Genomic DNA, 26753 nt, shown 5'->3' with positions numbered 1-26753 from the left:
ATTTACAAAAGTTTCTTGTTCTCGCAGCAGGTCATTGGCTGGTAGTACTCACCTGGATCGGGTGATCCTTCTATAATCTTGACTGAAAGGTTTTACCTTTCACTTCTCTTCATCACTTCAAACAGCAGCTTCATGCAGCCAGGTTCAAAAACATGTCTGTTGGTTATCACAGAACACGACTGTTGTAGCCTGCACTTGGCTCGACTTCAGACAAGACCAGTCACTGCACAATCAACTCATGTGACTGCTCCACACACTGAACAACACAACACAACACAACACAACACAACACAACACAACACAACACAACACAACACAATTATGACCAACACTACTGCTTGTTTGGGGTGAGCCTGCTTTTGGTAAAGTTCTAGTATCTTTGGGGTGGAGCTGGAATAGGAACATTCTGGTTTCATCTTCCAGAAAATCCACAGTGATGCCAGATAGAAGCAGAGACCACCACATAACCTCAGATCAGCTGGGAACTTGCCAGCTTGACTCACTCATTCCTTCCAGGAAACATCAGAGCAGGCTGCAAGAGGGCTTGCAGCCGCATGAGCACATAACAATATTTCTCCAATAGTCAACTATTTACAGAAATAATTTGAAAAAACTATCAAAAATAGGACCTTCATTTTAAATATAATGCTATTATAGAATACAGTGTTAACTTACTTTAGAATTATTTTATTTTTATTAACGTCTTCTGGAAACGTGTTTATTAAATTTCATCCACTATCCCTGTGTTCAGTTCTCAGCCCAAAGGGTAGTTGAATCCTCAACAGCTTCACCATTAGCTGTCATAGATGGCCTAGGCATCAGTGAAGAGGCGTACTAGGGAAATGAGAAGTGAGGTAGTTTCCCATTGCTTTCCTCACTGAGCCAGAAGTTGCTATTAGATATCAGTCTGCCAAGCCCACTAGGATGCATGCACCAACTAACCCTATGAGTAACACTTTCACACCATTCATAGCACAGACTGGCTGCATAAGCAATAGCATCACTCATACCCTCAGTCACTTTCACATTGTCAAAGCCAAGGATAAGACTGAGACAGATCAATGAAAGTAACAAAATTGCTCTGGCCCATACCAGAAGACATAGTGCACTGCAAACACTAGGTCTTGCCAGCAAAGACCAGCAGAAGCTAATATACAGAGTGGTACAGCTGCCCCTATTCACTCAGTTTTATGCAACCCGCACATTATAGCCTAACTTTAGAACATTGATCTGGGCTACTCACAGCGATGTCTGGTCTTACTACACTTTCTATAATTTGTTTATTTGTATCAACAAAATCAGCATTAACAATAAAATACCGAATGATTGTAAAGAATTGTGAAAATTCTGTATCACAGAAAATTCATGTACAGAGAATATGGTGGCTGAATGACTAGAAGTAGTGTTGATACTCGTATAATGCTGGCAAACGACAACTCATGATAGCCGAGCATGCTTGAAGTTAGAGGAGGAAAGCTGTGCTTGCTAGTCGGAGGTTCGAGTCCTATATAGGACGATTTTTTATCTCGTTGTTAAATGTTCATGTGAGTCATGTTGTTGAAGACCAATCTAAATCATGATCAGTTGTCATGTTGCAGGTAGGGCCTACTCTGTTATATACATTTCTAAGTAGCTCTTAAAAGAGCTAATTGCAATAAAATAAGCTATTACCAACAGAGGTGCAATGGGTTTGTGCAAGGCCATTCGATTAATGAAAGAAATGTTCAAAATGACCACCTCCTTCATTAATGCATATCTTAGTATGGTAGAGGTGAGTCATTCTTGCTTGCTGCAGCATATGTGGTGGAACCCACCTGCTGCACTTTGCTGTAAAGATTACTATGTGCTGTTCCATGTACCCTACCTATGAAGTCAAGTCGATCTTCGAGTCGAACATGCGCAGTTGTTTGGTTGAACGGGTGTGTCATAATGCTGACAGTAAGTGCAGTGCACTTCATTCGTTGTAGCCATTTGCCATATAAAAGTCACATGTTATTATTCCTTTCTGATGTATGTTTTCTTTCTAAAGATGAAGAGTGACTTTTGAGACTTATGGAAGTGAAACCAGAGTACAAAGATAAAAATGAAGAGCTCATGAACTGTGAATCCATCAGAAAAATCACATGCTGGCTGCAATTAGTACCATGTAGCCACTCCAGGCGACAAAGAATAGGTCTTATATCTCTGTACTAATGAAATAATGTATGCTATTGCTTCAAAACTAATCTTGTATGTTACATGTTCTCAACTCGAATGTGCAGACAGGTTTACCTTGCTGCAAACACCACAGTGTGCTAAAGAATCATGTCTCTCTTAAGCCCAGATAGTTGCAACCATTCCCTACGAGTAGAGTATGTACCTATTACTTGGTTAAATGAGTCCAGTATTATGTTTCAGGTGATATTCACAACAAATTTGTCTGTAGTCAGTGCTTACATGGCAAAATTATTATGTCTGTTTATTATAACTTCCTTAGAAGAATATCTTAGACTTCAGAAAAGTCAAGTCTTCATAAAGGATGCCTAGCAGAGTACAGAATGAAAATTACAAAAGACATGACTCAATAATGTTTCGAACCCTCACTGCTTTCGGTAGCTTCCTGCTTCCTGTAGAGTGAAAGTTCTCGCTTCGTAAAGTTACTGATGTGTTACAGCCTTATGGTCCAGTTTTATGACTCTATTGAACACTGCAACGGTAGTAATTACATGGCATAAGCTATCACATCTGCTGTATAGCATTTGCATGCCATAGATTATAAAATACTGTGAAAAACGCGTTTCTATCAATTTTCATGTGATGAGACTATACAAAATGGCGGTGAATTGACATGTCTGTAATTGGTCCTAACCTATCACGTTTTCTATGATACCTTGACCACCCTTTTCTGTCAAAATAAAATGGCCTCTTGAACCAATCTGGTGCACAGATCTCTACCAAAAGCTAAAGGAGTGGGTATGGTTTGTACAGTACAGTAACATTTTGTAAAAATGATTGGAGTATTGGACTCCACTCTACATAAAATGGTACAGTGTTTTTGAGATGGGCCTCACTCACTGCCTCTTGTACCTTTTTTGCATTTTTCGGGGAAGTCTATATCAGACTAATTGCACATAAAATTGCTGTAAGATGTTGTGCAAGATAGGACTAAGAGACATTTAACTCCTAGCTGGTTGCATATGTTTGGGAAAAAATAAGGACAGCTGTACCACCCAGTAGTAGTATTACTGCTGGCCGTACGGTTAGGGGTGTGCAGCTATGAGCTTGCGTCCGGGAGATAGTGGGTTCGAATCCCATTGTCGGCAGCCCTGAAGATGGTTTTCCATTTTCACACCAGGCAAATGCTGGGGCTGTACCTTAATTAAGACAACAGCCACTTCCTTCCCATTCCAAGGCCTTTCCTATCCCATCATCACCATAAGACCTATTTGTGTTGGTGCAATGTAAAGCAACTAGCAAAAAAAGGTAGTATTACTTCCCCTAATTAACAATACTGTACATGAATTTGAAAGTCACTATGGTTTCCTCTTAATAACGAGAGATGGAATGCGTTTACAATAACTTTGGAGGTCTTCTTGTAATTGTACGAAAGTTAATTTATTAGTTCAGTTTTTGAAATTTGGGCCTAACTTATGCATCCCTGCCTGCTTGTTGAGTAGCTACATGCTTCTTGTGGGAGCTCAATCTAGTCATAGGAATAAAGTAAACTCTTGTCCTTGTTCCGAGGTGGTGCAGTTCTTTACAGTCACACTTCCAGTGGAGGTGAGCTGCATGTGCCATTTTAACTATATACCAGCCCTCCTGCCTTACATCTCTGGCAGTACCAGGAATCAAATTCAGGCCAGCGAGGACAGCGGCTAATAGAGCTAACTGTTACACTATTTAGGTGGACACCATAGTAGTCATAGTAATATGATAAACAATGTTGCTTCTGAAAGGATCCAAACCTTCGAAATATTTTTCGAGACCATCAGACCTAAAGCGAGCACAATTTCTCTCAGTCACAATATTTTATTCATTTTTATTCATTTAACATTCACAGCTCCATAAATTTTACAACACAGATGTATTCAACTGCCAAAACTGATAGTGTTGGTACTGTATATTCAGATTTGTTTGACAGTTTAGAATAAAATTGAAATTAACATTTAAGTGTTTATCTCAGTAGTATTGTGAACAACCCGCATGACTTACATATCATTAAAAAAACTTTCATTATGTGTGTGAAAATAAAACATGATGAGAGAGAGAGAGAGAGTGTGTGTGTGTGTGTGTGTAAAATATTAAACATCATTACATTATTAATTATAAAGTAACGTGCTTTTTACTTATTTGAGGAATGTGATGCTGAACAGTGGCTACACAGTCAGCAATAATGTATTCCCTATGAAAGTTTACATGTTCCTTGTTAATCCCTAGTGCATTGAGGACATTAGCCATTGGCCCTGAACAGATGATTTTAATGACTTTTCCTGTGACCACTATTACAGTTAGGAAAATATTTTTTACTTGATTTTGACATTTTTTTTTTTTTTACATTTATTTTAAAATTTACACAATTTTTAGAAGACTCAAGTTAAATTTTACAGATTTTTGTCTGATTTAACATGAAATGTCCCATAGAAAAATGGCAATATTGAGTCTTGTAATATTTTTAATAGTTTTTTGATCATTTTTCATATGCCAATATCAACATTACCCTACCAAAATGTAAGTCTTAAAAGAAACTACTTTGAGCCAGCCTGAGTGGTTTAGATAGTAGAGCACTGGCTTAGTCCAATGGTATGATCATGCTCAAATATGTCAGTCTTGTGTCAGTAGATTAACGAGCACATAAAAGAATTCCTGCAGGACAAACTTCTGGCACCTGGATATCTCCAAAAACTGTAAAAGTAGTTACTGAGATGCAAGACCAATAATAATAATAATAATAATAATAATAATAATAATAATAATAATAATAATAATAATAATAATAATAATAATAATAATAATAATAATAATAATAATAATAATAATAATAATAATAATAATAGTAATAATAATAATAATAATAATAATAATGATAACAATAATAATGATAACGATAATAATAATAATAATATATAATATATATAATATATAATATATATATAATATAATATAATTTATTATTATTATTATTATTATTATTATTATTATTATTATTATTATTATTATTATTAAGGAATACTGGCAAAAGAGGAAGGAGGAAGAACTTGAGAAAGCAATGGAAGTTGCATAATTGCAGCCCATAGATGGCTGAAATGAAAATAATAATAATGATGATGATCTACTTAAACAAATGTTAAGTTTTGAAACTAAGGAACAGTGATACTTGACAATATGTGCTGTTTAAAGAAGTTTCCTTGTCTTCATTGCAGTGTAATAGCTATCATGATTATTGCAGTGTAATAGCTGTCATGATTCTTTTCAGTGACAGCTGCATGGAAAGAACCTGTGCCAGGTTGGGTGGATAACGTCTGTGGCATCACGGGAATTATGATGGAAATTGGACGAGGAACAATTCGAAGCATTATTTGTGATCAGAAGCTTATTATGGATCTTATTCCTGTAGACTTTGTTGTGAACACTCTTATTGCTGTTGCATGGCACACAGCCACTTACAGGTAACTTAAGTATTCATTACATTCAAGTTTTCTTCATTGTTTATAAATAATACAAAAAAAATGGTTGTATTTTAACACACTTTTATAAGCTTGACTTGTATCCATCTATATAACGGAATCTGTCAACATAATTGTCACCAACTTGGAGACATTCGATTGAGGGCCGGTTCTACCACCTACGGGTTAAGTAGCGCGTAATTTGCCTTCCGCGTAAAAGGATATTTCCGTTCTACTACTCCCAGGTATAAATCGTAGTTACCCAGCACGTAATTTATCGACCACTTCAAGGGCCCAATAAGACTTTACCTGCCGAGCAAGTTTTTTAAGAACTGAACATTATTAGCTGCATTTCTGGTGGCATACAGCTTAAATTAGCTTAGTATATTGATAAAAGCATGATACCGTAACAGTGATCGATATTGTATTGCAGGATTTTGAACATTAATGCTTCCCTTGAGTTGCAATGATCATGCCAGCCTCTCGCATTGACAACATCGGGGTCAAATTTTATATGTCAAGCTTTCGCAAAGAAACTCTGCAAGGATATAAAATCAAAACCTATTTATAAATCAATCTCAAATGGGCTTTAATTTTCTAATTTTAATTTTCCATTTTTCAGACCAGGTATGAGTAAGTATATGTATCTCAATAACCCCAAGCATTCTCGTAGCATAATGGCTAACGCGTTCGCCTCATAATGTGAGGTATGCAGGTTCGAGTCTTTCTTATGCTGAATATTTTTTATTTTCATTATTAGTGTTGTATTCATCTGTATGACGTTTTTCATACGTTCTTTTGGTTAATAATATATTTCATTGAACTGTTTAATCACAATATTATGCATACTAGGAAAATGCTTTATATGTGTACTACTTATAGAAAGTGATGTTATGATTAATTCCAATCATCATTATTGTAGTAAAGCATATAGCATATAGGACTGTTGCCCAGGTAACAGATTCCCTATCAGTTGTTTGCCTAGTCTTCTCATGAATGATTTCAAAGAAATTGGAAACTATTCCATTTCCAAATTCCTCTTCCTATGAATGGATATTTACCCTGATTAGTTCTTTACATTTACAGTATCTTCCAACTTTATCTTCATGAAGTTCAACATTAGAATGAAATGCATTATCAATAAATGGAAGCATGTGGAACTAAGCGGCGTCGCAGAGCTAGTTGCAAGTAGAGGATCGTGGAGATACTTAATCAGTTCACAGAAGGCAATAAGTCCATAAGGAAGGGGGGTGGGGGGGTGGGGTGTCTGTCTGTCTGTCTGTCTGTCTGTCTGTCTGTCTGTCTTAAAAGAGAGTTAAGAACAACAGCAGGAAACAAAAGTAAATTTTAAAATGTAAATTAGAAAGACGAAGAGAACCTGTGTACCTTTTATTAAAGAGCGAGCGACTTGACCAATCTACTACGAGAATACATTCCAAAACGCTGCCTTACATGACAGGTTGTAACTGGCATAAGAAAATATAATCTTGAGATTTTAATCCCAATTAGGTATTGATTTTTAAGCTCATAGATAGAATCATGAAATGTTGACATAAATTGTTGTCCATAACTCTTAAAGACTCCCCTCATTAGCCTTTATGGTGATAATCAGCAAATGCAAGCACAGGAATATAAGGCAATCGAAATGAGCTTCATACATCTAACGATAGATAGACTTTACTCGAAAGTGAGAAGTCACTGACAATCAGTCTAGCCAACCCCGTATATCAGTGTCTAGCTCCGGGTAGCTACCTAGCGCTTGTGCAGAGGTGATTGCACGCAAGCCAAAGTATCAGCTGATTTACACCCCCAGGTACTTTACCTCCCGCGCAGCTGCCAGCCAGTTTACCAGCAGATGGTCGAACCGGCCCTAACTTGAAAATTTGCACATGTATCAAGGGCCAATGACAATACATTAATTTAATAACTTTATCCTAATATCCTGACCAGGATAACCAGGATAAAATAAAATAATTTTTATTTTTATTAATCTTCACATACTGTTGGGCAGGCAACCCGCTAATCAGACTTGTCTTGCAGTCGGTTTGCTTACCTTTTCCAATTTTCTTTTTTCGAGTAACTGGCCGCCACTGCGTTACGTGGGAATTCGGCTTCAATTGTGGTGCTGACTTCAAGAATTGAGTAGCATATCTATTAGTTTTTGTCACCATTAGCTGCCACAGAGCCTGATGCCGAGACGAATGATGAATCCACACAGCATGCTACTGTTTACATGAGAATTAATGAATCATCAAGAATTCTATGTGCTTCATGGCATCAAGCTAACACATCAGGGTTTGCAAGAGTACAATGCTGCACTATGGTATTGGCAAATATTGTAAGAGCTTGTATTCTTCCACCACAACATTGGTCGACAAACAACCTTAATTTAAATATGATAGCAGGTGATCAAATCTATAGTAATATCAGATTTCAAACAGAAAGAAATTTCGTAGCTCATCCTATCCAACATGATGGAGACTTACTTGTACAAAATTTCAGCGTTATCAAAGATGACCTGATTTTATTCAACAAAAGATTTCAGATAAATTTTGATGAAGAACCAAGCTTATATGGGAGTTTGAATGATCAAGTTAATCACTCAAACTTTAGACTTACACTTCGGCAAATCTTTTGTAGAGCTTTTTATAAATCATACGGAAGGAGTACTGATATCAGAAGGTAAATCATTCGGAGTAATGCGTTATAACAATAAATATTACTTCAGTGATCTCATTCGTGTGGTCCAAAGGGAGCAAAAACAAAGGAAAATGCAAAAGGTTGTATTATTGAATGTGATAATTCAGACGAGTTTGTAAGACTTTGTAAGCATACAACAAGCAACAAAAATGTTCAGTTTACAATAGACTATATTGATATTGAAATTTTTGATAAACCTGACTTTGTGGAGCCAGAAGCTCAAACTCGACAGATTACTCAAGGAGTATCAACTCCAACAATTCCTACTTCACAACAACCTATACAGCAAATCATTCTGGTGCAGATGTTGGTGATGGCATACAATGATGTCATGCAACGTAATGTCGAAGATGAAATACACATTAAACGGAACCTCAATAAAATTACCCACAAGACAACCGACAATATTGTCAATGAAATGTCGTATGGCTTTTAGTGCCGGGATATCCCAAGACGGGTTCGGCTCGCCAGGTGCAGGTCTTTCTATTTGACTCCCGCAGGCGACCTGCGCGTCGTGATGAGGATGAAATGATGAAGACAGCACATACACCCAGCCCCCGTGCCGTAGGAATTAACCAATTAAGGTTAAAATTCCCGACCCGGCCGGGAATCGAACCCGGGACCCTCTGAAGCGAAGGCCAGTATGCTGCCCGTTCAGCCAACGAGTCGGACAATATTGTCAATATAGCTCATGAACTGAAAGCAGAAGAATTTGCCTGGTATTTTTTATTTCCATACGGAAAAAAACAGACTTAATGAGCCAAGGCCTGTAAACATAACAACACTTGATTACTTTTAGTACAGAATTTTGGGAAGTGACACTAGATTTCAATGTAACAATTATCTTTTTATGCCTTATCATTCTTTGAATATTATCGAGTGAAACGTACTATATCAACATGTGGGAAAAAAATAATTGTATTCAGTAAGGAGCTGAAGAAGATATTCATCTTTATGTTAAAAATTTGAGAGGATCTACAGCTTATTGGAGATCAGCTTTGAATGAACTCTTAGCCCAAATCAGATGTTTGGGACCTCCAACATACTTCATAACTTTTAGCTCAAATGATCTCAACTGGTTAGATCAACGAAAGGCTGTACTACTAGCTGATGGTAGACCTGATGTAGATCCAAGGACACTTGACATTTACGAGACACAACACCTTATAGAAAAAAAAAATCCAGTAATTTTAAGTCGACATTGAGTAAATGCATTGATGAAATACATAAAAAGACAACAACGAAATGTTTGGAGGAAAAGTAAGAGATTATTGGTGGCGTATCAAATTCAAGAATCATGGTAGTCCTCGCCTTCATATGGTAATTTGGATGGAAAATCATCCAAAGTTTGATACAGAAGAAGGAATACCTCTTCTTGATCATAACTGTTCCTGCTAGATGCCCACAGCAGAAGAAGAACCAGAATTATATGAACTTGTAAAAAAAATATGTAAAATCCATCGACATACACAAACTTGTACAAAAAAAAATACTTCTGTAAGATGTCGATTTAACTTTCCACGGCAAAAATGCAATGAGACGCAGATAGTGTCTCATTCCTCAGATGACTTCATTCTTAATGGAGGAAGAATTTCTCTAGTTAAGCATCGATAAGAAGATGTTTTAGTAAATAATTATCATCCAGATCTATTGAGACTATGGACGTGTAACATGGACATTGAGCCATGCAACTCAAATGAAGCAATAGTGTGCTGTATTGCAAAGTACTTATGAAAAGGAGAAACTGAAGGATTAGATGCTGGAATAGCACAGGCAATACAACAAAAACAACGTGAAGAATCTAATATTTCACGCAAGCTATTTTGGATTTGTATGAAGATTCTTCATGAGCGGCAAGTATCAGCTACTGAATGTGCGTATTGTCTACGTCATATTCCTTTTGCGTGGTAGTTCATGAAGTTGTGTTTTCCTTAATACTAGAAAGCCAAAACAATGTTATAGAGCACTGCAATTTGACAAAACTGGTCGTCCCACTTTATTGTGGGTAATATCTTTGAAAGATATCAAAAAGCCCTTTGGATCATTCTGATTATGATTTTTCAATTATGAGCCTTACAGAATTTTCTATGCTGTTTGAACCTTTCTATCACAAAGAAACAAGTGAAACAGAAGAAATTATTGATCATGATGCTTACGAAGCTCATTCGAACATCCGTCGTCAACTTATTATGCTGTCAGATAATTGTAAAATGGCTGTGAGCAATGTCCCTGCAGTTGTGAGAGCATCATCCGATCCAAAGAAATTCTTCTACAGTTTATTGGTTCGGTATATGTCTTGTCAATCAGAAACTGAATTACTCAAAGGGTTTGAAAATGCAAAAGATGGTGTTTTAGCTCGAGATGACCAATTGAAGGAAATGAGTAAACATATGCGGCAACATTGAGAGCATGATTAACAACTTGAAAATGCATTTAATCAAGTGCATGCGTTTGATATCTTGGACCAGCCAGATATATTATATCCTGATGGAGAAGAGGAAGAATTTCCAGATATAAATATGAGCACTGAACGGTTTCAAACAGCATAACAGGCTGTGAATATCGACCAAAGACAACTGTTCAATTATTACAGAGAGTATAAAGGACCAAATTAATGGAGACAAAAAAAAAACGAGAAAGAATTTTCATAACTGGTGGAGCAGGCACTGGGAAAACTTTTTTGTTTTATTTGTTGAAAAACCAAGTCAACCGGTGTTATGGAAAATTAGTAGTGAAAGTTGGTGCTCTCACTGAAGTTGCAGCATGATTGGTCAATGGATCTACATTACACCGTCTGCTAAAATTGTCTCCCATTGTAGTCCTCTCTGATTTACGTCATCCTTCACCCGGTCCTTCCATCTTGTTCGTGGTCTTCCAATTGGTCTTCTTCCAGATTCTGTCCATTCCAGAGCTCTTCTTGGTAATCTTTCTTGTCCCATTCTTTTGACATGGCTGAACCATTCAGCCTATTTCTCTCCATAGTTTCTTTTAGGGGGTTGATCTGTAGTGTGTTTCATATTGTTTCATTTCTTATCTTGTCCCACCTCATTTTACCCAAGATACCTCACAGAAAGTGCATCTCTGTTGCTTGTAATCTACTCAGACAATTTTTTGTCCAAGTCCAACATTCTGATCCATAGATCAACATTGGCTAATAATATGATTTATGTATCATGATTTTTGCTTTGGTAGGTAATTTCCAATTTCTAATTATGTCTTATACACAGCAGCAAAGAAAGGACAGTAAGTTCCACCTTTTCAATACTATTTCTTTGATGTAAATCTTGTTTCAATATGGAACCTAAATATGAAATTCTTAACGTTAAATTATACACAGCAGTAAAATTTTGAGCAATTTCCTATCTTCTCTGAAATTTCTTCCTTGATGTTTCCTTTCCTAGTTAACTTACTTTCTAGGTATTTAAAAGCATCTACTTCATTAAGAATTTTTCCATTACACCTAACATTCTTCATTTTTCTGTTTTCTCTACTGATTTTCATTACCTCACTTTTTGTTCAACTTATTTCCCTGCTTGCTTCTACAATTGCTGTCTGCCAGGTATTTAGTTGTGTTTTTTTTTTTTTTTCAATTTTTGTTCATTTTCATCCCACATCATCATCTCATCTGCATATGCTATAACATTCACATCATTTGCGGTTGACCCTTGGCAAACTTTCCTCATAATGTTGTCTGTCTGTTTAAACCATTCTGATTGTTTGCCATCTGTTATAACACAGTTCAAATATTTGTCATACATGTATCTAATTCTGAATTTAAATTCTCTTGAAAATTTCATTCTATACAGACCTTGCCATATCTCTTCTCTTCTAACCATGTCATAAGCTGTTTTATATATCTGTGAATGCAACTGTGATGTCTTTCCCAAATTCCCATTTCTTTTCTACTACTTGTCTAGCTGTAAATGTGGCATCAATAGTTGATCTTCTAGGTCAAAACCCTTGTTATTCTTCTCTTAATTTTGTATCTATCTTGTTCTGGATCTTTTGTAAAATTATCTTTTCATGAATCTTCATGGATTGACACAGTAATGCTATTCATCTGTAGTTCTCACAAAGTGCCTTATTACCTTTTTTTAAAATAGGTACAATTGCCCTTGTCCAATCATCAGAAATCTCTCCATCAGTCCATATTATCTTCATTATTCTAGTATGGACTGACAGAGAAATTCCCGACAGTATTAATTAATTAATTTATTAATTAGCGACTTCCTGGCCGAGGCGGTAAAGGCGTGCTCGGTTCGCCCGGAAGGACGTGGGTTCGAATCCCCGTCAGGAAGTCGTGAAATTTAAGAAACAAGATTTCCACATCCGGAGGTGCATATGGCCCTAAGGTTTACTCAGCCTACACCAAAAATGAGTACCAGGTTAATTCCTGGGACAAAGGCGGCTGGGCGTAGAGCTAACCACTCTACCCCATCACGTGCCGAGGTTAACAATGGTGGAAGCCTTTACCTTCCACTCCTCCAAGAGCCTTCATGGCCTGTAGGGAGGTGACTTGCTTTTTGCATTTATTAATACAGTTGACAGTATTCATTAAAAATGTTAGTGTTCTATTAATATAATATTGAAAAGTATTGAGCTCATTTGGAATCATAAAAATGTATAGTTTGATATCAATACCTCTTGAGTATTGAGATATTGAAAGTATCAAGAACCCATTTATTATTATTAATATTATTATTGAGATACAGTACATCATCTGTAGGCTATTTGCTTTCCTTTCTTCTTTTGAAGAATTGTAGACTTAAGCAATCAGTCCCCAGACGTTTCTTTCTCTTACACTCTATAATGCAAACAAAAATAAATATCAGTATAGTAATTTTAGAAGCCAGCTTGTAAAACTTAATGTTCTGTTTTCTTTTCTGTCACTATTATTTTCATTGTTGCAGGCCAAACAATGTAAGAGTATATAACTGCACGTCTGGATCTCGTAATCCTGTCCGTTGGTTTGAGTTTGGCAGACTTACTCAGAAACATGCTTGTAACACTCCAACTCAACATGTTATGTGGTACCCAGGCTTTACATTCAGAACAAACAGACTGATTCACAAGATCTGCGAGTCTCTCTTCCATTTCCTTCCAGCGTTTGTGGTGGATCTGATGTTACGACTCAAAGGAGCAAAGCCTATGTAAGTAAATATTTAAGAAATTGTTACCAGTACTGTACTCACTGAAATCTGTGAGCAAATAAATGCCTCATATTGGAAGTTCTTTGGTTAATTTATATGGAAATTCACTTGCAGAGACAAAATAATAAATCACAAATAATGAGTTTATTTTTCATTATTGCTGCTCTTAATTTGTTTTACTTTCAATAGAATAAAAACAGAAAAGCCCTATTACCTTACCACAGTGACAACTTTCTTGAAAAAATATCTTTTGAATGTATTTTTTTCAGTTTAATTGATTTTCAGAAAGACGATTTCATATACATATATAGACAGGCGGAGATTCCACTGATTTCTAGGTGAATTTAATCTTCTATGTTATAGCAAATTGGTTTTTGAGGAAAATCTTCTTCACCCAACATTTTAATCTTGGTGAAAGTCTTAATTTTATGACTACACCTGTCATTTCCTTCAAGATGCTGACTTCTTGTTGGGGGCATGGCATGAAGTTTTGAGAGTTGCTACCCATCAAGTCATTTGTAAAATGGTGCTTTAATCTAAAAATGTTTATAAAAACAAAATAACTCTTACTGGGATTCTGTCTACCTGTCCATCAGTCTTTTTCTGCTAAAACATTTATAATGGAATCATAAAAATTTGGTCTTTTCTTCAAATTCTGAAGCAGATTTTTATTGATTGTCATCAAGGACAAGTTTAAAGTTGCTTTTCAGTCTGTTGAACACTAATTGTAACATACCTGTATAAACCACACTATTAAATAAATAAGAAGAAAACAAAGAAAAGGCCTCCGTAGGAGAAAACAACGGAAAGAAGAACTAACCCGCCTGAAAACAGCGATACTGCCATTTATTAAAAACACTACAGACAGGATCGGCAAGATACTGGACAAATATGACAAAAAAAACATCTAAAAACCACACTGGAAGCTAGCCCGTTATCTACCACCAGTAAAAGACACAATAGAACTACAGGCTCCTGGAGATTTGTACCTGTTAAGAAGGGTAAAATGACCTCAGATCCTGTTTATTATACAAGGGAAATAAGAAAATTAAAAAGAACATGTAGAATAGTAAACAGGAAAATCAAAGAGGGTAGGGAGAGTAGAGAAACTAGAAAACAGCTAATGAGGGAACTGAATAGAGTGAAAAAGGAAGCAAAAGAGAATTATATGAATGGCATACTTCAAGAGGGTAATGACCACAAAGGGAAATGGAAAAAGCTGTATTCATATATCAGGAATCAAAAAGGAAAAGGAATCCAAATTCCAACAATGGTGGGAGAAGGGGGTGAAAACTATTTAACAGATAATGAGAAAGCAAACCTATTTAGTAGGGAATTCAGAGATTCAGTAGATGATTGTCAGGAGTTGGAAACCGAAACAGAAGATAGAGAGGGAGAGACACAGAGGGAAACAAGAAGCTTCTCATTCACAAATTTGGAGTGGGGGGGAGCAGTTTGTTAACATAAAAGGGTGTATCAAAAATGGCTCCAAACAAGGATTGATGCAGAGATGGAATTGTATATAGATGAAAGAAACAGAGCAAAATAAATAGTGTTGAATCTAAGAAGTCGTGGGAAGATTTTGGGAATAACCTGATCAAGCACTAGGGAAACCTTTCCTGAGAGTAATAAAGAATTTAGAAAGGTTGGTGGGGGAAGAAAATTAATAGTGGTTTGGGTAAATCAGGCGAACTCATAATAGATCCCAAGGAATCACTGGACGGGTGGAAGGAATATTTTGAAAAACTTCTCAACGTAAAAGGAAATCTTCCTGAGCACATGGGTAGGAGGACAATGATGTTGATGAAATTATGCTTGAGGAAGTGGAAAGGAAGGTAAATGAACTCCATTGTCATAAACCAGCAGGGACTGATGAAATCAGACCCGAAATGGTGAAATATAGTGGGAAGACAGGGATGAAATGGTTTTACGGAGTAATAAAATTAGCATGGAATGTTAGTAAGGTACCTTCTAATTGGACGAAAGCAGTAATTGCACCTATCTATAAGTAAGAGAACAGGAAGGATTGCAACAACTATCGAGGTATTCCATTGATCAGTATACCAGATGAGATGTTCACTGGGATTTTGGAAGGGAGGGTGTGAACAGTGGTTGAGAGTATGTTGGATGGAAACCAGTTTGGGTTCAGACCACAGGATCAGATTTTCAGTATGCACCAGGTAACTGAAAAATGCTACTAGAGGAATAGACAGTTATGTTTATGTTTTGTAGATTTAGAGGAAGCATATTACAGTCATCATCATTTTCATAATCATCATCTTGAACCAGCTCTAATTTCCTGGGTGCATTGAATGAGCAATCTCCATTTACTTCTGTCCATGTAGGTGTCTTCTTCCATAACCTGCTGCAAAAATCCAGACCTCGTCCAGATAGATAATTTCTAATTTGATCGATCCATCTCTTCCTTAGTCGACCTCTTGATCTTTTGCCTTCAAGTTCCTTCTCAAACCACACTCTAGCTGTTCTTTATGGGTCCATTTTTTGAGATGACCAAACCATTTCAGCGTGTCTTCAACACAGATATCGCTCACTAAGGGGCTTTTTCACTTGGACAAAATGATGTATTTTGTCATTTCTTACTTTGTCCTTCATTCTTTTCTGAATCATAGCTCTTAAGAACTTCATTTCCACTGCTTGTAATTTGCTGATATTTCTATTAGTTTGGTGCAGGGGTTAGACTGTAGGTATGTGGTAACTGATGCAAAGAAGCTCCTATTTTGATCTTAATAGAACATGCTTATCTCGCCCAACTCATTGGCTGAATGGTCAGCATTACTGGCCTTCAGTTCAGAGGATCCCGGATTTGATTCCTGGCCAGGTCGGGGATTTTTAATTGCTTCTGATTAATTCTTCTTGCTTGGGGACTGGGTGTTTGTGTCCATCCCAACACTCAAATTCACACAACACACTACACTACCAGCCACCACAGAAACATGCAATAGTGATTAAATCCCTCCATATAGGGTTGGTGGCAGGAAGGGCATCCGGCCGTAAAACAGGGCCAAATCCACATGTGCAACACAGTTAGCACTCGCGACCTCACACATTTGGGGAAATAATAATAAGAAGAAGAACTTGCTTATCCCAAACAAGTTTTCTCACAAGATGATAAAACTATGCTTCATTCTATACTCTACAAGTGATTTCTGCAGATGGTCAGCTAACTCTTGATACTACACTGCTAAGATAATAGAACTGATGTACTTGTTCCAACTTTGATCCATCTAGAGTAATGTTAGTACAGATGGACAGAGTACCAAGGGAAAAGATGTCTGCCATACTGGGGGACTATGGGATTAAAGGTTAGATAATTAAAATCAATCAAAGGCATTTATGTTGAAAATTGAACTGCAGTGAGAATTGATGGTAGAATGAGTTCTTGGTTCAAGAAACTTACAGGGGTTAGAAAAGGGACTTTAATCTTTCACCTTTGTTGTTCATAGTTTACATCAATCATTACTGAAAGGTATAAGTGGCAAGGAGGAATACAGTCAAGTGGAAATATAGTCAGCAGTTTGGCCTATGCTGACGACTTGGTCTTAATGGAAGATTGTTCCAAATGCGTGGAGTGTAATATCTTGGAAGTTGAAAATAGGTTGGAATGAGTATTGAATGAAAATTAGTCAGTAGGTAAGAAATCCAAGAGAATTGAATGTCATATTTGGAATACAAAGCTGGAACAGGTTGATAATTTCAAGTATTTAGGATGTGTGTTCTCCCAGGATGGTAGTATAATAAGTGAGGTTAAATCAAGATGCAGCAAAGCTAATGAGAGGAGTTCACAGTTGCGATCAACAGTATTTTGTAAGAAGGAAGTCAGCTTCCGGACAAATCTTTTATATTGGTCTTTTTTGAGACCAACTTTGCTTCACAGGAATTAAAGTTAGGTGGACACAGAGTATCATATTCATAAGTTAGAGGTCACAGACATGAAAGTAGAGAGAGAATGATTGCTGGTACAAATAGGTGGGAACAGTAGCAGGAGGGTACTCAGAAGAGGAAATTTTTTAGTGAAGAATGAACTCTATGGATGAAACTGCACATATAAACCAGCTTTGGTGGTGGGGTCATGTGAGGTAAATGGAGGAGGATAGGTTACCTAGGAGAATAATTGTCTCTGTAGAGGGAGATCAAGACGATGATGGTCAGACTCTGTTTCTAATGATTTAAAAATAAGAGGTGTGGAAAAAAAACAAGGCCACAGAACCAATTACAAATAGGGGATTGTGGCAGCAGTTAGTACATTCACAGAAGCTAGCAGACTGAATGCTGAAAGGCATAAGAGTCTATAACGAATTATGTATTATTCAACTTTACTTACTCCTTTATTGAGAAGCTTATCCCAAGTATCATCTACTAAGGGATTAAGCTGGATGTTATTGTTCTATTACTGTTACATAACTATTTAATAATTATTATTACTACCTACCATTACTCTAATAAACAATTATATTATTTGTCTTAACAGTGCTGTAAAATGCACAAATAGTTAAATGAAGAACCATATCTGCTTTATCCATATAGGCTATTGTTACGTTGGGCTTGCCACACTCAAAGGAAATGCAAATGCAAAGAAGGAGAGGCCGTGGATGACCATGACTGAGATGGAAGGACACAATCCAACGCAGTATTATAGAAAGAAACCTGGACTGGGACACAGTGTTGGAGGAGGAGTGGTAGAAAGACCAAAGAAAGTAGAGAGGAACCATATTTTCCCCTATGTGGCTACAGCTGGATAAAGGGAAATGATGATGATGATGATGATGATGATGATGAGTTAAATGAAATGTGTAACATATAAATAAGCTTATTTTTCTCACAATGAATGTATACTTAATAATGGTTTATGGTAATTATGGACATGACTGAGCACATACATGCCATACAGCCGTTCATAACACTGCCCGTGTGTCACTTTTGACCAAGTAGGTCCTCCAATATTCTATGTCAATAATCTTGTCTACTTACCATTTACACGATGCTATACAGTCATTCTAACAACTGACTTATCACAAGTTAGCGAATCATCATCATCATCATCATCATCATCATCATCATCATCATCATCATCCTTATACTTTTCCGGTTCCAGTTTCCCAGGTGTGGTGTACAAGCACTTGCCACTTCTTCCTGTCAAAGTATAGTTTCTGTTCGTTTATGTACTCCCACTTGGCATTCCTCTTGTTGACTGATTTCACTGTGTCTGTGTCAATATTAATTATATTTGGATACAAAGCCCATGCTTTTGGAGATTATACTCTTCATTGTTGTTTTATTATGTAAAATTTAAGAGGAGCCATAGAAAAATGTTACTGTATTATTTTGTTTGCAGAATGTTGAAGATCTCTAAGCGCTTCCAGATGGCTGCCAAAACAGGAGAGTTCTTTGCACTACACGAATGGAACTTTCAGAGTGATAATATAGCACTCTTAATGAATGATGCTCAGGACCGTACCATGTTTGATGTGGATGTATCGAAAATGGATTGGGATACATATGTAAAATACTATATGCTTGGAATTCGGAGATTCATCCTGAAGGATTCAGTTGACACTATACCTAGTGCAAAGAGGAAATTGCAGAAGTAAGTATAAGACTATTAATGGTATTTACAGCACTCTGCCAAACTTTTTATATTTGAATACAAAGCCCATGGTTTTGGAAAGTGTTTCCATGTTTGTTTTAATTTCTCCTCTCTCCTACATCCTATGGCTTCATTGTTGTGTCACTGTGTTTGTCCTTTGTCTGTTCATGTCCTCCGTCCTAGCTTCATATCTTGATTATTTATGTTAGTAAGAGTACTTTTTGTTTTGTGTATTTTCAGTTACAATGGGTACTTTCCTCCTACAGTATTTCTCCTTGCATATCCTCATCCTCATTCGCTTGTTTTACATTATGGTGCAGAAAATATATCTTTTAAATGTATGGTTGGTTGATTTATAGATTGACATCTGTTTGATAAAATCATGGATAATAGTTCTGATGATGATACTGATAGTTATTATACTGAGCAAGTTGGGTATGTGGTATGGATCATGCAGCTGTAAGCTTGGTATTCAGGAGATGGTGGTGTTAAACCCTGTTATTGCCAGTCTGAAAGTGAATGACCAGGGCCCTGTTTCATAAAACATTTTTCATTAATATTATTAGTAAGAAACCAATAATATAAACAAATATTATTAGTAGTATGCTTCATAGAGTTATTAGCTAATAATATTAGTAATTACTAGGGTTGGAACTTAAATAGTGGCAACACTGCTGTGGAGACGCTATGCAACGAAATCTAATATTGTTGCTGATAGCACACGTTGGTTACGTACCTACCTTACCTCAGAGCAAATGGACTCGCCCTTCCAACATCACCTGCGTGCGCACAAGCGAGAGAAATACAGTCACTTGTGTGCTAGCGGTCTAACATAAAGTTGTCACTGTATTTTCCAAACACGAACAACGGAGTTGGATCAAGATTGAATGTGCCAGAGGTCGTACAGCACGACAGTGTCATCAAGGTTTTCAAGAGGCTTGCGGGGAATCTGCATTGCCTTACAGAACAGTGGCACGTTGGGTAAAAGCCTTCAACGTTGGTCGGCAAACTGTGGCGGACATTCATCGGTCAGGTCGTCCTATGAGTGAAGAAGAAGTGCATGCTCTTGCCGCGTTACTGGACAGTGATCGAAACCAGACGATTCGTGAGCATTTGCTTCAGAACTGTTGCAGAGATCTGACAGGCAGTAGACCGCTCCATTCGCACCATCAACAGAACAGGCTCTGCTAAATGTATACTACAACTTCCACATCGCTGGCAACGGGTTATACACAACGCTGGTGACTACATTGAAGGAGAGTAAAGGTTGCTCACATGTAACTCTTTTGTATCTGTTGTAAATAAATAGTTGCCACTATTTAAGTTCCAACCTTCGTAGTTTATGAGTCAAAATTATTATTAGATCATCATCATCATCATCATCATCATCATCATCATCGGTTTGCCCTTCCAGCGAGCTGGGTAGGGTGTTTGAAAACGAGCGTCTTCCAAAGTTGCCTATTCAAAAACATTTCGTTGTCCAAGGCAAGATTCCCAATTCCATCCTCTTCTCTCCACATCTTCCCTCAGTTGGTCCATCCATCTTCTTCTTGGTCTTCCAGCTGGTCTTCTACCTGTTATTCTCTTTTCCAAATAAGCACATGGTAACCTTGTGCTATTCATTCGTTTAACATGCCCAAACCATTTAAGTCTAGATGACCTAAGTCTTTCCTCCATCGATTCATTTAGACCTAGGTTAGATCGGCAGTTCTAAGAAATTTCATTTCACAGGCTTGAATCCTACTATAATCCTTTGATGTTAGTGTGCAGGTTTCCAGAGAATATGTAAGGATAGGAATGAAATATGACTTGTACAGGGTCATTTTTGTTCTTTGTGGGACTTTCTGATCCCATAGTAGGTGTCTAACGATGCTGTAAAAGTTAGAGCCTTTGGTTACTCTGTTTGTTATTTCTCTCTCAGCTCTGTTATTACTAGCGATTACGCTTCCTAAATAACTGAATTGGTGTACTACTTCAACTTGGTGGTCCTGTATTTTTATGTTGCATTCTGTATAATGTCTGCTGATTTTTAATGCTACTGTTTTTGATGGGTTCAATTTTATTCCATAATCATCAAACTTCTTACACCATGCATTCAGATTATTTTGCACTCCCTCCTCTGTTTCATCCCATATTGCCACATCGTCTGCAAACACCAGAGCCTGAAGATCTTTGTTACCTTTTCCTTTTAGTTCCTTTAAAATGGTATCCATAACTGCTATGAATAGAAGTGGTGACAAGGCACTGTTGTACTCCTTTGGTTGTATTGAACCATTCAGAGTGACCATCTCCAATTCTGACACAGCTTTTACAATTACTATATAGCATTTGGATCTTCCTAATAAGGTACTCCGGTACACCAAGTTTTCTAAGACTTTTCCAAATAGTTGATCTAGGAACATTATCATACGCCTTTTCAAGGTCCATAAACACAATAATTAGGTCTTTTCCTCTTTCCCAGTGTTTCTCTGCCAACATCCTCAAAGCAAATATCAGATCTGTTGTGCTTCTTCCAGTCCTAAAACCATGTTGTTCCTCTTCTAAGATAGGCTCTAGTATATCCCTTACTCTGGCTTCAATGATCTTCTCCATAATTTTAAGGCCGTGTGATAGGAGGGTAATGCCTCTGTAATTTTCACTTTTCCTTCTACTCCCTTTCTTAAAGATAGGAACTATCACCCCTTTCGTGCAATCTTCATGTATTTCATTATCCTTCCATATTGTTCTGAGAACTCTATACAGCCACTGTATTCCTGGTATTAGATATTCCTAATAATATTCATAAATTGTTTCATAGCCAACATGACTAATGAAAGTTACTCACACTTTTGGTATTATTTCTATGAGTGTATTTTGATTCATAATTAGGGCTCAGAAGTTGAAGACCTATAAAATGCCATAAAAAAGGCATAAAAATATCCAGAAAAAGACCTGAAAACTGGCAAAAAAGGACATAAAAATGCGATCCAAATTCATTCATAGTTTTAATTACGTATTTAATGAAGGAATATACAAATGCAAATCTACAGCCTGTTTTCCAGTCATTTACTGGGTCAGGGATGGAATGAATGAAGCCCATATCTTGCTGCGAGGATAGGAATTTTGCCGGCTGCTGAGACCTGTTGCGCTCCTCTGGGGCAACGATTAATGACTGACAGATGAATGGAGTGTGTTGCTGGAATGAAAGATGACAGGGAAAACCAGAGTACCCGGAGAAAAATATGTCCCACCTCCGCTTTGTCCAGCACAAATCTCAAAAGGGGTGACCGGGATTTGAACCACAGAACCCAGCGTTGAGAGGCTGGCGAACTGCCGTCTGAGTCACGGAGGGTTATTTAATGAAGGAATATAGTGTTTTAAAATGCAATTTTAAAAAAGGAATTCCGTGTTTGTTAAAAAATGTACTCGCAGAATTTAGAATGAATTCACATAGAATGAATTCAGTGAACCCGCAATGGACATTCTCAAGAAATAAATTGACATTAGTGTAACTGGAATCATGTTTGACTTGATCACACTAGGGTTACAGAAATTGGAATTCGGAAACCTTACCTCAGCTGGCCTTGCAGTATATCATAAAAATAATAATTTCCAGGGTCTTAGGCTTAAAGGATCATCTGTTTTCAGACAGCACGTTGCAAAACATGGAGACACTTCTCTCCACATCAGTGGATGTTAAGGGTTCATACTTGAAGCAAACAAGATGTTCTTCTTTAAAAACACATGAACATTTTCTCCTTTCAGTATTTCACTTATCTTGCACATAATTTGATACTTCATTTTCATTTAATTTTCTCACTTACTACAGAAAAGATGTTTAAGAGGTGATAGATGAAATAATAATGATAATTCAAATTGGGAATGGGTAGTACAGATGATATACATGTTGATTCCCTTAGGGAACCTGAAATATTTTTCCCGAATGAGTAATTGATGAGCCCAATTTAGCACACTGGGGCGAAATGCTGGCAACCAGGAATGAGTTAGCTGGAAAATTTATAATGTTCAATAATGGACCAACTGTATTACTACAGATGTAGTAGAAAGAAGGTGTTGTAAAAAAAAAAAAAAAAAAAAAGCCATTAAGACTTTAAAAAAAGGCTAAAAAAGGACCTATAAGCCAAAAAAGCATAAAAGGAGAAATAAAACCCACCATTTGCTGGCCTATGATGGCCCAGAATGAACATAAATTATGTTAGGCCTTGTCTTCAGACACTCAAGAAAAAAAAGGATTTTTCCTCAACTTCCGAGCTCTACTCACAATCTATATTGTTAATGAAACCAAAGGAGTGATATTTTAATATTTCGACAAAAATCATGAAGATCAGTAGAATGGTCGACTCAGATTCAAATAGTCATGAGGAGTGGGTTGTAAGTATTCATCGTCCAATAAATTTTAGGCCAAAAACAGTCTGTACTGGTATGTAACAAATATATGAATACAATGGGAGATTTAGGTTAAATTACAGAGTGTTTACTTGATAGGATTGGTTATATCGTAAAATGTCCCACTGCAAAGCAATGGATTATTAACCTCAAAACAGCAGCTTCAGATTGCACTCCATGGGTTGGTAGTGATACACAATATCATTGTGTTTGTGATAAGTACATATGGACCAGCATTTGTTGATTGATATGGGAAACATTCCTTGAACGTAATGCTCATATGTGAGACAAATTTAGAATTCAACTATGTTTGTGCGAATTGGCCTGATAGTGTCAGGGTGACTTTCTCTGATGCAGTTCAGCTCGGAGCCTCCATCGATCTTTTAAAATCTTGGCTTATACCACCAGTAAACAAAGATTTTGCTAGTCCACCTCAACAGAGATTTGTAAAAGCACATGAAATAAAAAAGTAAACAGAACAAAGAGGGTTATAGAGTGTACAAAAGGCTGTGAATAGTTGACGCTTTAACTCAAGCACTTTCCGCAAAGAAACTTTCTTCTCTCACATTATTACCTAGATGGTAGAAGCACTTGCCTTCAGAGCACAAGTTTGCAGGATCAGTCCCAGTTCAATTCAGTGGTATTTGAAGGTGCTGAAATATGCCAGCTAATGTCAATCGACATACTGACACAAAAAGAAAAAGAGCTCATATGGGAGAAAATTCTGGCACTATAAACAGTTAGTTCAGTGCAGAACCACTTTACATTAGACAACTACCTCTCATCAAGAATGTGATCTGAAAATGATGTCGAGAGTTATTACTCGTACCGAGAGGAAAAGAAAAAAAGAAGAGCCTCGGTTGGTATACAAGATGAGTCCCGCAAGGGTTGCAGTTCTTCCCGCATGCCAAACATCGGTAAAGGAGAACACAGTTTTTGTCACACCAGTCCCGCACACTTCATCAACTTCAATGAATGGATAATAATCAAATTGAAAAACAACAAAACTTACCCTGATATAGCAAGTATTGAAAATGCTCTCCCTCAGCCTGTGGACAAGGATTGTAGTGTGTGTTGATATTTTGGTTCACCCCCTGCAATTCATCCCCTTGAATCTTCAAAAGTTTGGTGCCTATTGCACTTTTTCTTCTCCTTTGGTGTGTGGGTTACTTTAAGAGTCTCTTTCAAAGTACTATAAATAGGAGTCACAAGGTATTAAATTGGGACAGCAAGCTGGCCAGAAACCTGCACATGTCCCAGAAAACATCACACACTGCATTTATTGAATTTTGAGTGGTATGTGCTGTAGCCCCATTCTTCCTGGAAATATCCAAGCAACCTTTCATGTTCCGTTATTTGAGGAATAAACTCATTCAATATTAATTTTATGTGTCGGTCAGAATTAATGGTGTCCTTAAAAAAATATTGGTCCTACAATTCTTTTAGCACTAATAGCACACCAAACTCTTATTTTAAGGTCATGGATTAATGAACTATTCTTGGATTTTTATGTAACCAATACCGATTGTTTTATGAATTTACACATTCATGGAAATAAAAACTCGAACTCATGAGAAAACAGCACTAATTCATGACTATTTTTATATTTGTTTTATGTCACACCAACACAGACAGCTCTTATGGTAATGATGGGATAGGGAAGAGCTAGGATGGGGAGGGAAGCAACAATGGCCCTAATTAAGGCACAGTCTGGTGCGAAAATGGGAAACGATGTAAAACCATCTTTGGGTTTTAACACAGTTTCCCCCGAATGCAAGCTCACAGCTACGTGTCTCAAATCGTGCAGCCAACTCGCTCGGTAATTCATGGTTTAATTCACCACTGTTGACAGACTGAAGAAACCAACTGAAATAATATTTTCTTGCCGTTGGATCTCTTGGGCTGAAACTTTGCAATTCTGTGACTTTGTAAGGCTTAAATTACAGTTTTCTTGCCACCCTACATGCAGAAGAATATGAAACCTCACTTTGTTGAGCCAGTTTTCTTAAAGATTTTTGAGGGAATTGCTCAAGTCTTTCATAAATAAATATTCTGAATTTTTTAAATCAATGAAAACAGTTATTTAGCTCATTTTTGTTTAGCGCTGAACCCACAATTTTGAATTTATTCACAATTTTCTTAATTTCATAAAACGTTGGTGCTCACACTCCAGGAAATTGTTCACGGAATTCTCTTCTCAGTCACCCAGCAGAATCATGCTTTAACCCTCTTGGAGCCAAGAGCCGATCTGGTCGGCCGCTCCCCATCAGCTGGAGGAGGCCAGAGCTCCGCCTCCACTCTACTACTGTAAAGTGCCAGGCTGTTTTCAGTGGAAATACGTGTATTTTAAAATTTGCATATATCTACTGGTGTATAGCAAATACCGGCATTAAATTTTCTACATAACGACTATGTAGAATAAGAAACTGGTTTGGAGTGATATAAAGAGTCAAAGACGTTTTATTGTTGATTTATAGTTGTTGATAACGTTTATTTTTAGGAAGAGAAAAATATTTTCGCACTTTCTCTCTCAATATCTACTTTGAAAAAATAATTTATGATACAAAAGAATATACGTAATTATGTACAATGTATTTCTAAATACAATTCTATAGAATAACTAATTTGAACGAGAAAAATAAAAACGTAAAAAATTCAAACATGTCACTAGTAAAAACAAGACAATTTTACTCACCGATAGTATTTGCGTGTATGTATCGATGTTTGGCAAATACTGACAACAAATTTTCTACGTGCAGACAACACAGTATTAAAATAATTATGAATTATTAAATAAGTAAAAAATAGTAGTTGATATAGTTTTTTGTTTTCAGAAAAAATAGTTTCTCATTTTCGGTTCTAGTATATATTAGAAAAATAATTTTACAATACAACAGAATTTACGAAATTAAGAAATGTGTGGCACTAAAGCCGTGATTTGCTTTGACCTCTAAGCGACTGCTGCTCAGTTCAGTACCTGCAGTTTACGAGGTGAATCATGGTCAGTGAGACGGATCCTCTCCGTAATTAATCTTGGTTTTCCAGACCAGGGTCGCCCTCTCACCCTCAGATATCTCCTCAGTTGCAATTACTTAGGGTCACTTAGATTGAGTGAACCTCGAACCAACCCTCAAGACCAGGCAAAAATTCTTGACCTGGGCGGAAATCGAACCCATGACCTCCGGGTGAGAGGCAGGCACGCTACACTTGGCCCGCGGAGACCGGCATTTAGGTAATGATAGAGGACTATATGTGACTGTAAGGTTTAGG

At 37.0% G+C, this 26753-nt stretch overlaps 1 protein-coding gene across 2 annotated transcripts in view; it reads left to right on the top strand.

Annotated features, from left to right (window-relative positions):
* LOC136856750 (putative fatty acyl-CoA reductase CG5065) overlaps positions 1 to 26753 on the top strand; it is a 616710-nt gene that overhangs the window by 579527 nt on the left and 10430 nt on the right. For both annotated transcript variants that reach the window (XM_067134841.2, XM_067134842.2), the window contains 3 exons: positions 5453 to 5645; positions 13253 to 13492; positions 18846 to 19097. In XM_067134841.2, coding sequence (XP_066990942.1) covers positions 5453 to 5645; positions 13253 to 13492; positions 18846 to 19097 — 685 coding nt within the window. The remainder of the gene's footprint in view (positions 1 to 5452; positions 5646 to 13252; positions 13493 to 18845; positions 19098 to 26753) is intronic.

This window comes from Anabrus simplex, chromosome 1 (genome assembly GCF_040414725.1).
Source record: "Anabrus simplex isolate iqAnaSimp1 chromosome 1, ASM4041472v1, whole genome shotgun sequence".
NCBI classification, from domain to species: Eukaryota; Metazoa; Arthropoda; class Insecta; order Orthoptera; family Tettigoniidae; genus Anabrus; species Anabrus simplex.
This window is presented reverse-complemented; position numbering and strand designations above follow the sequence as displayed.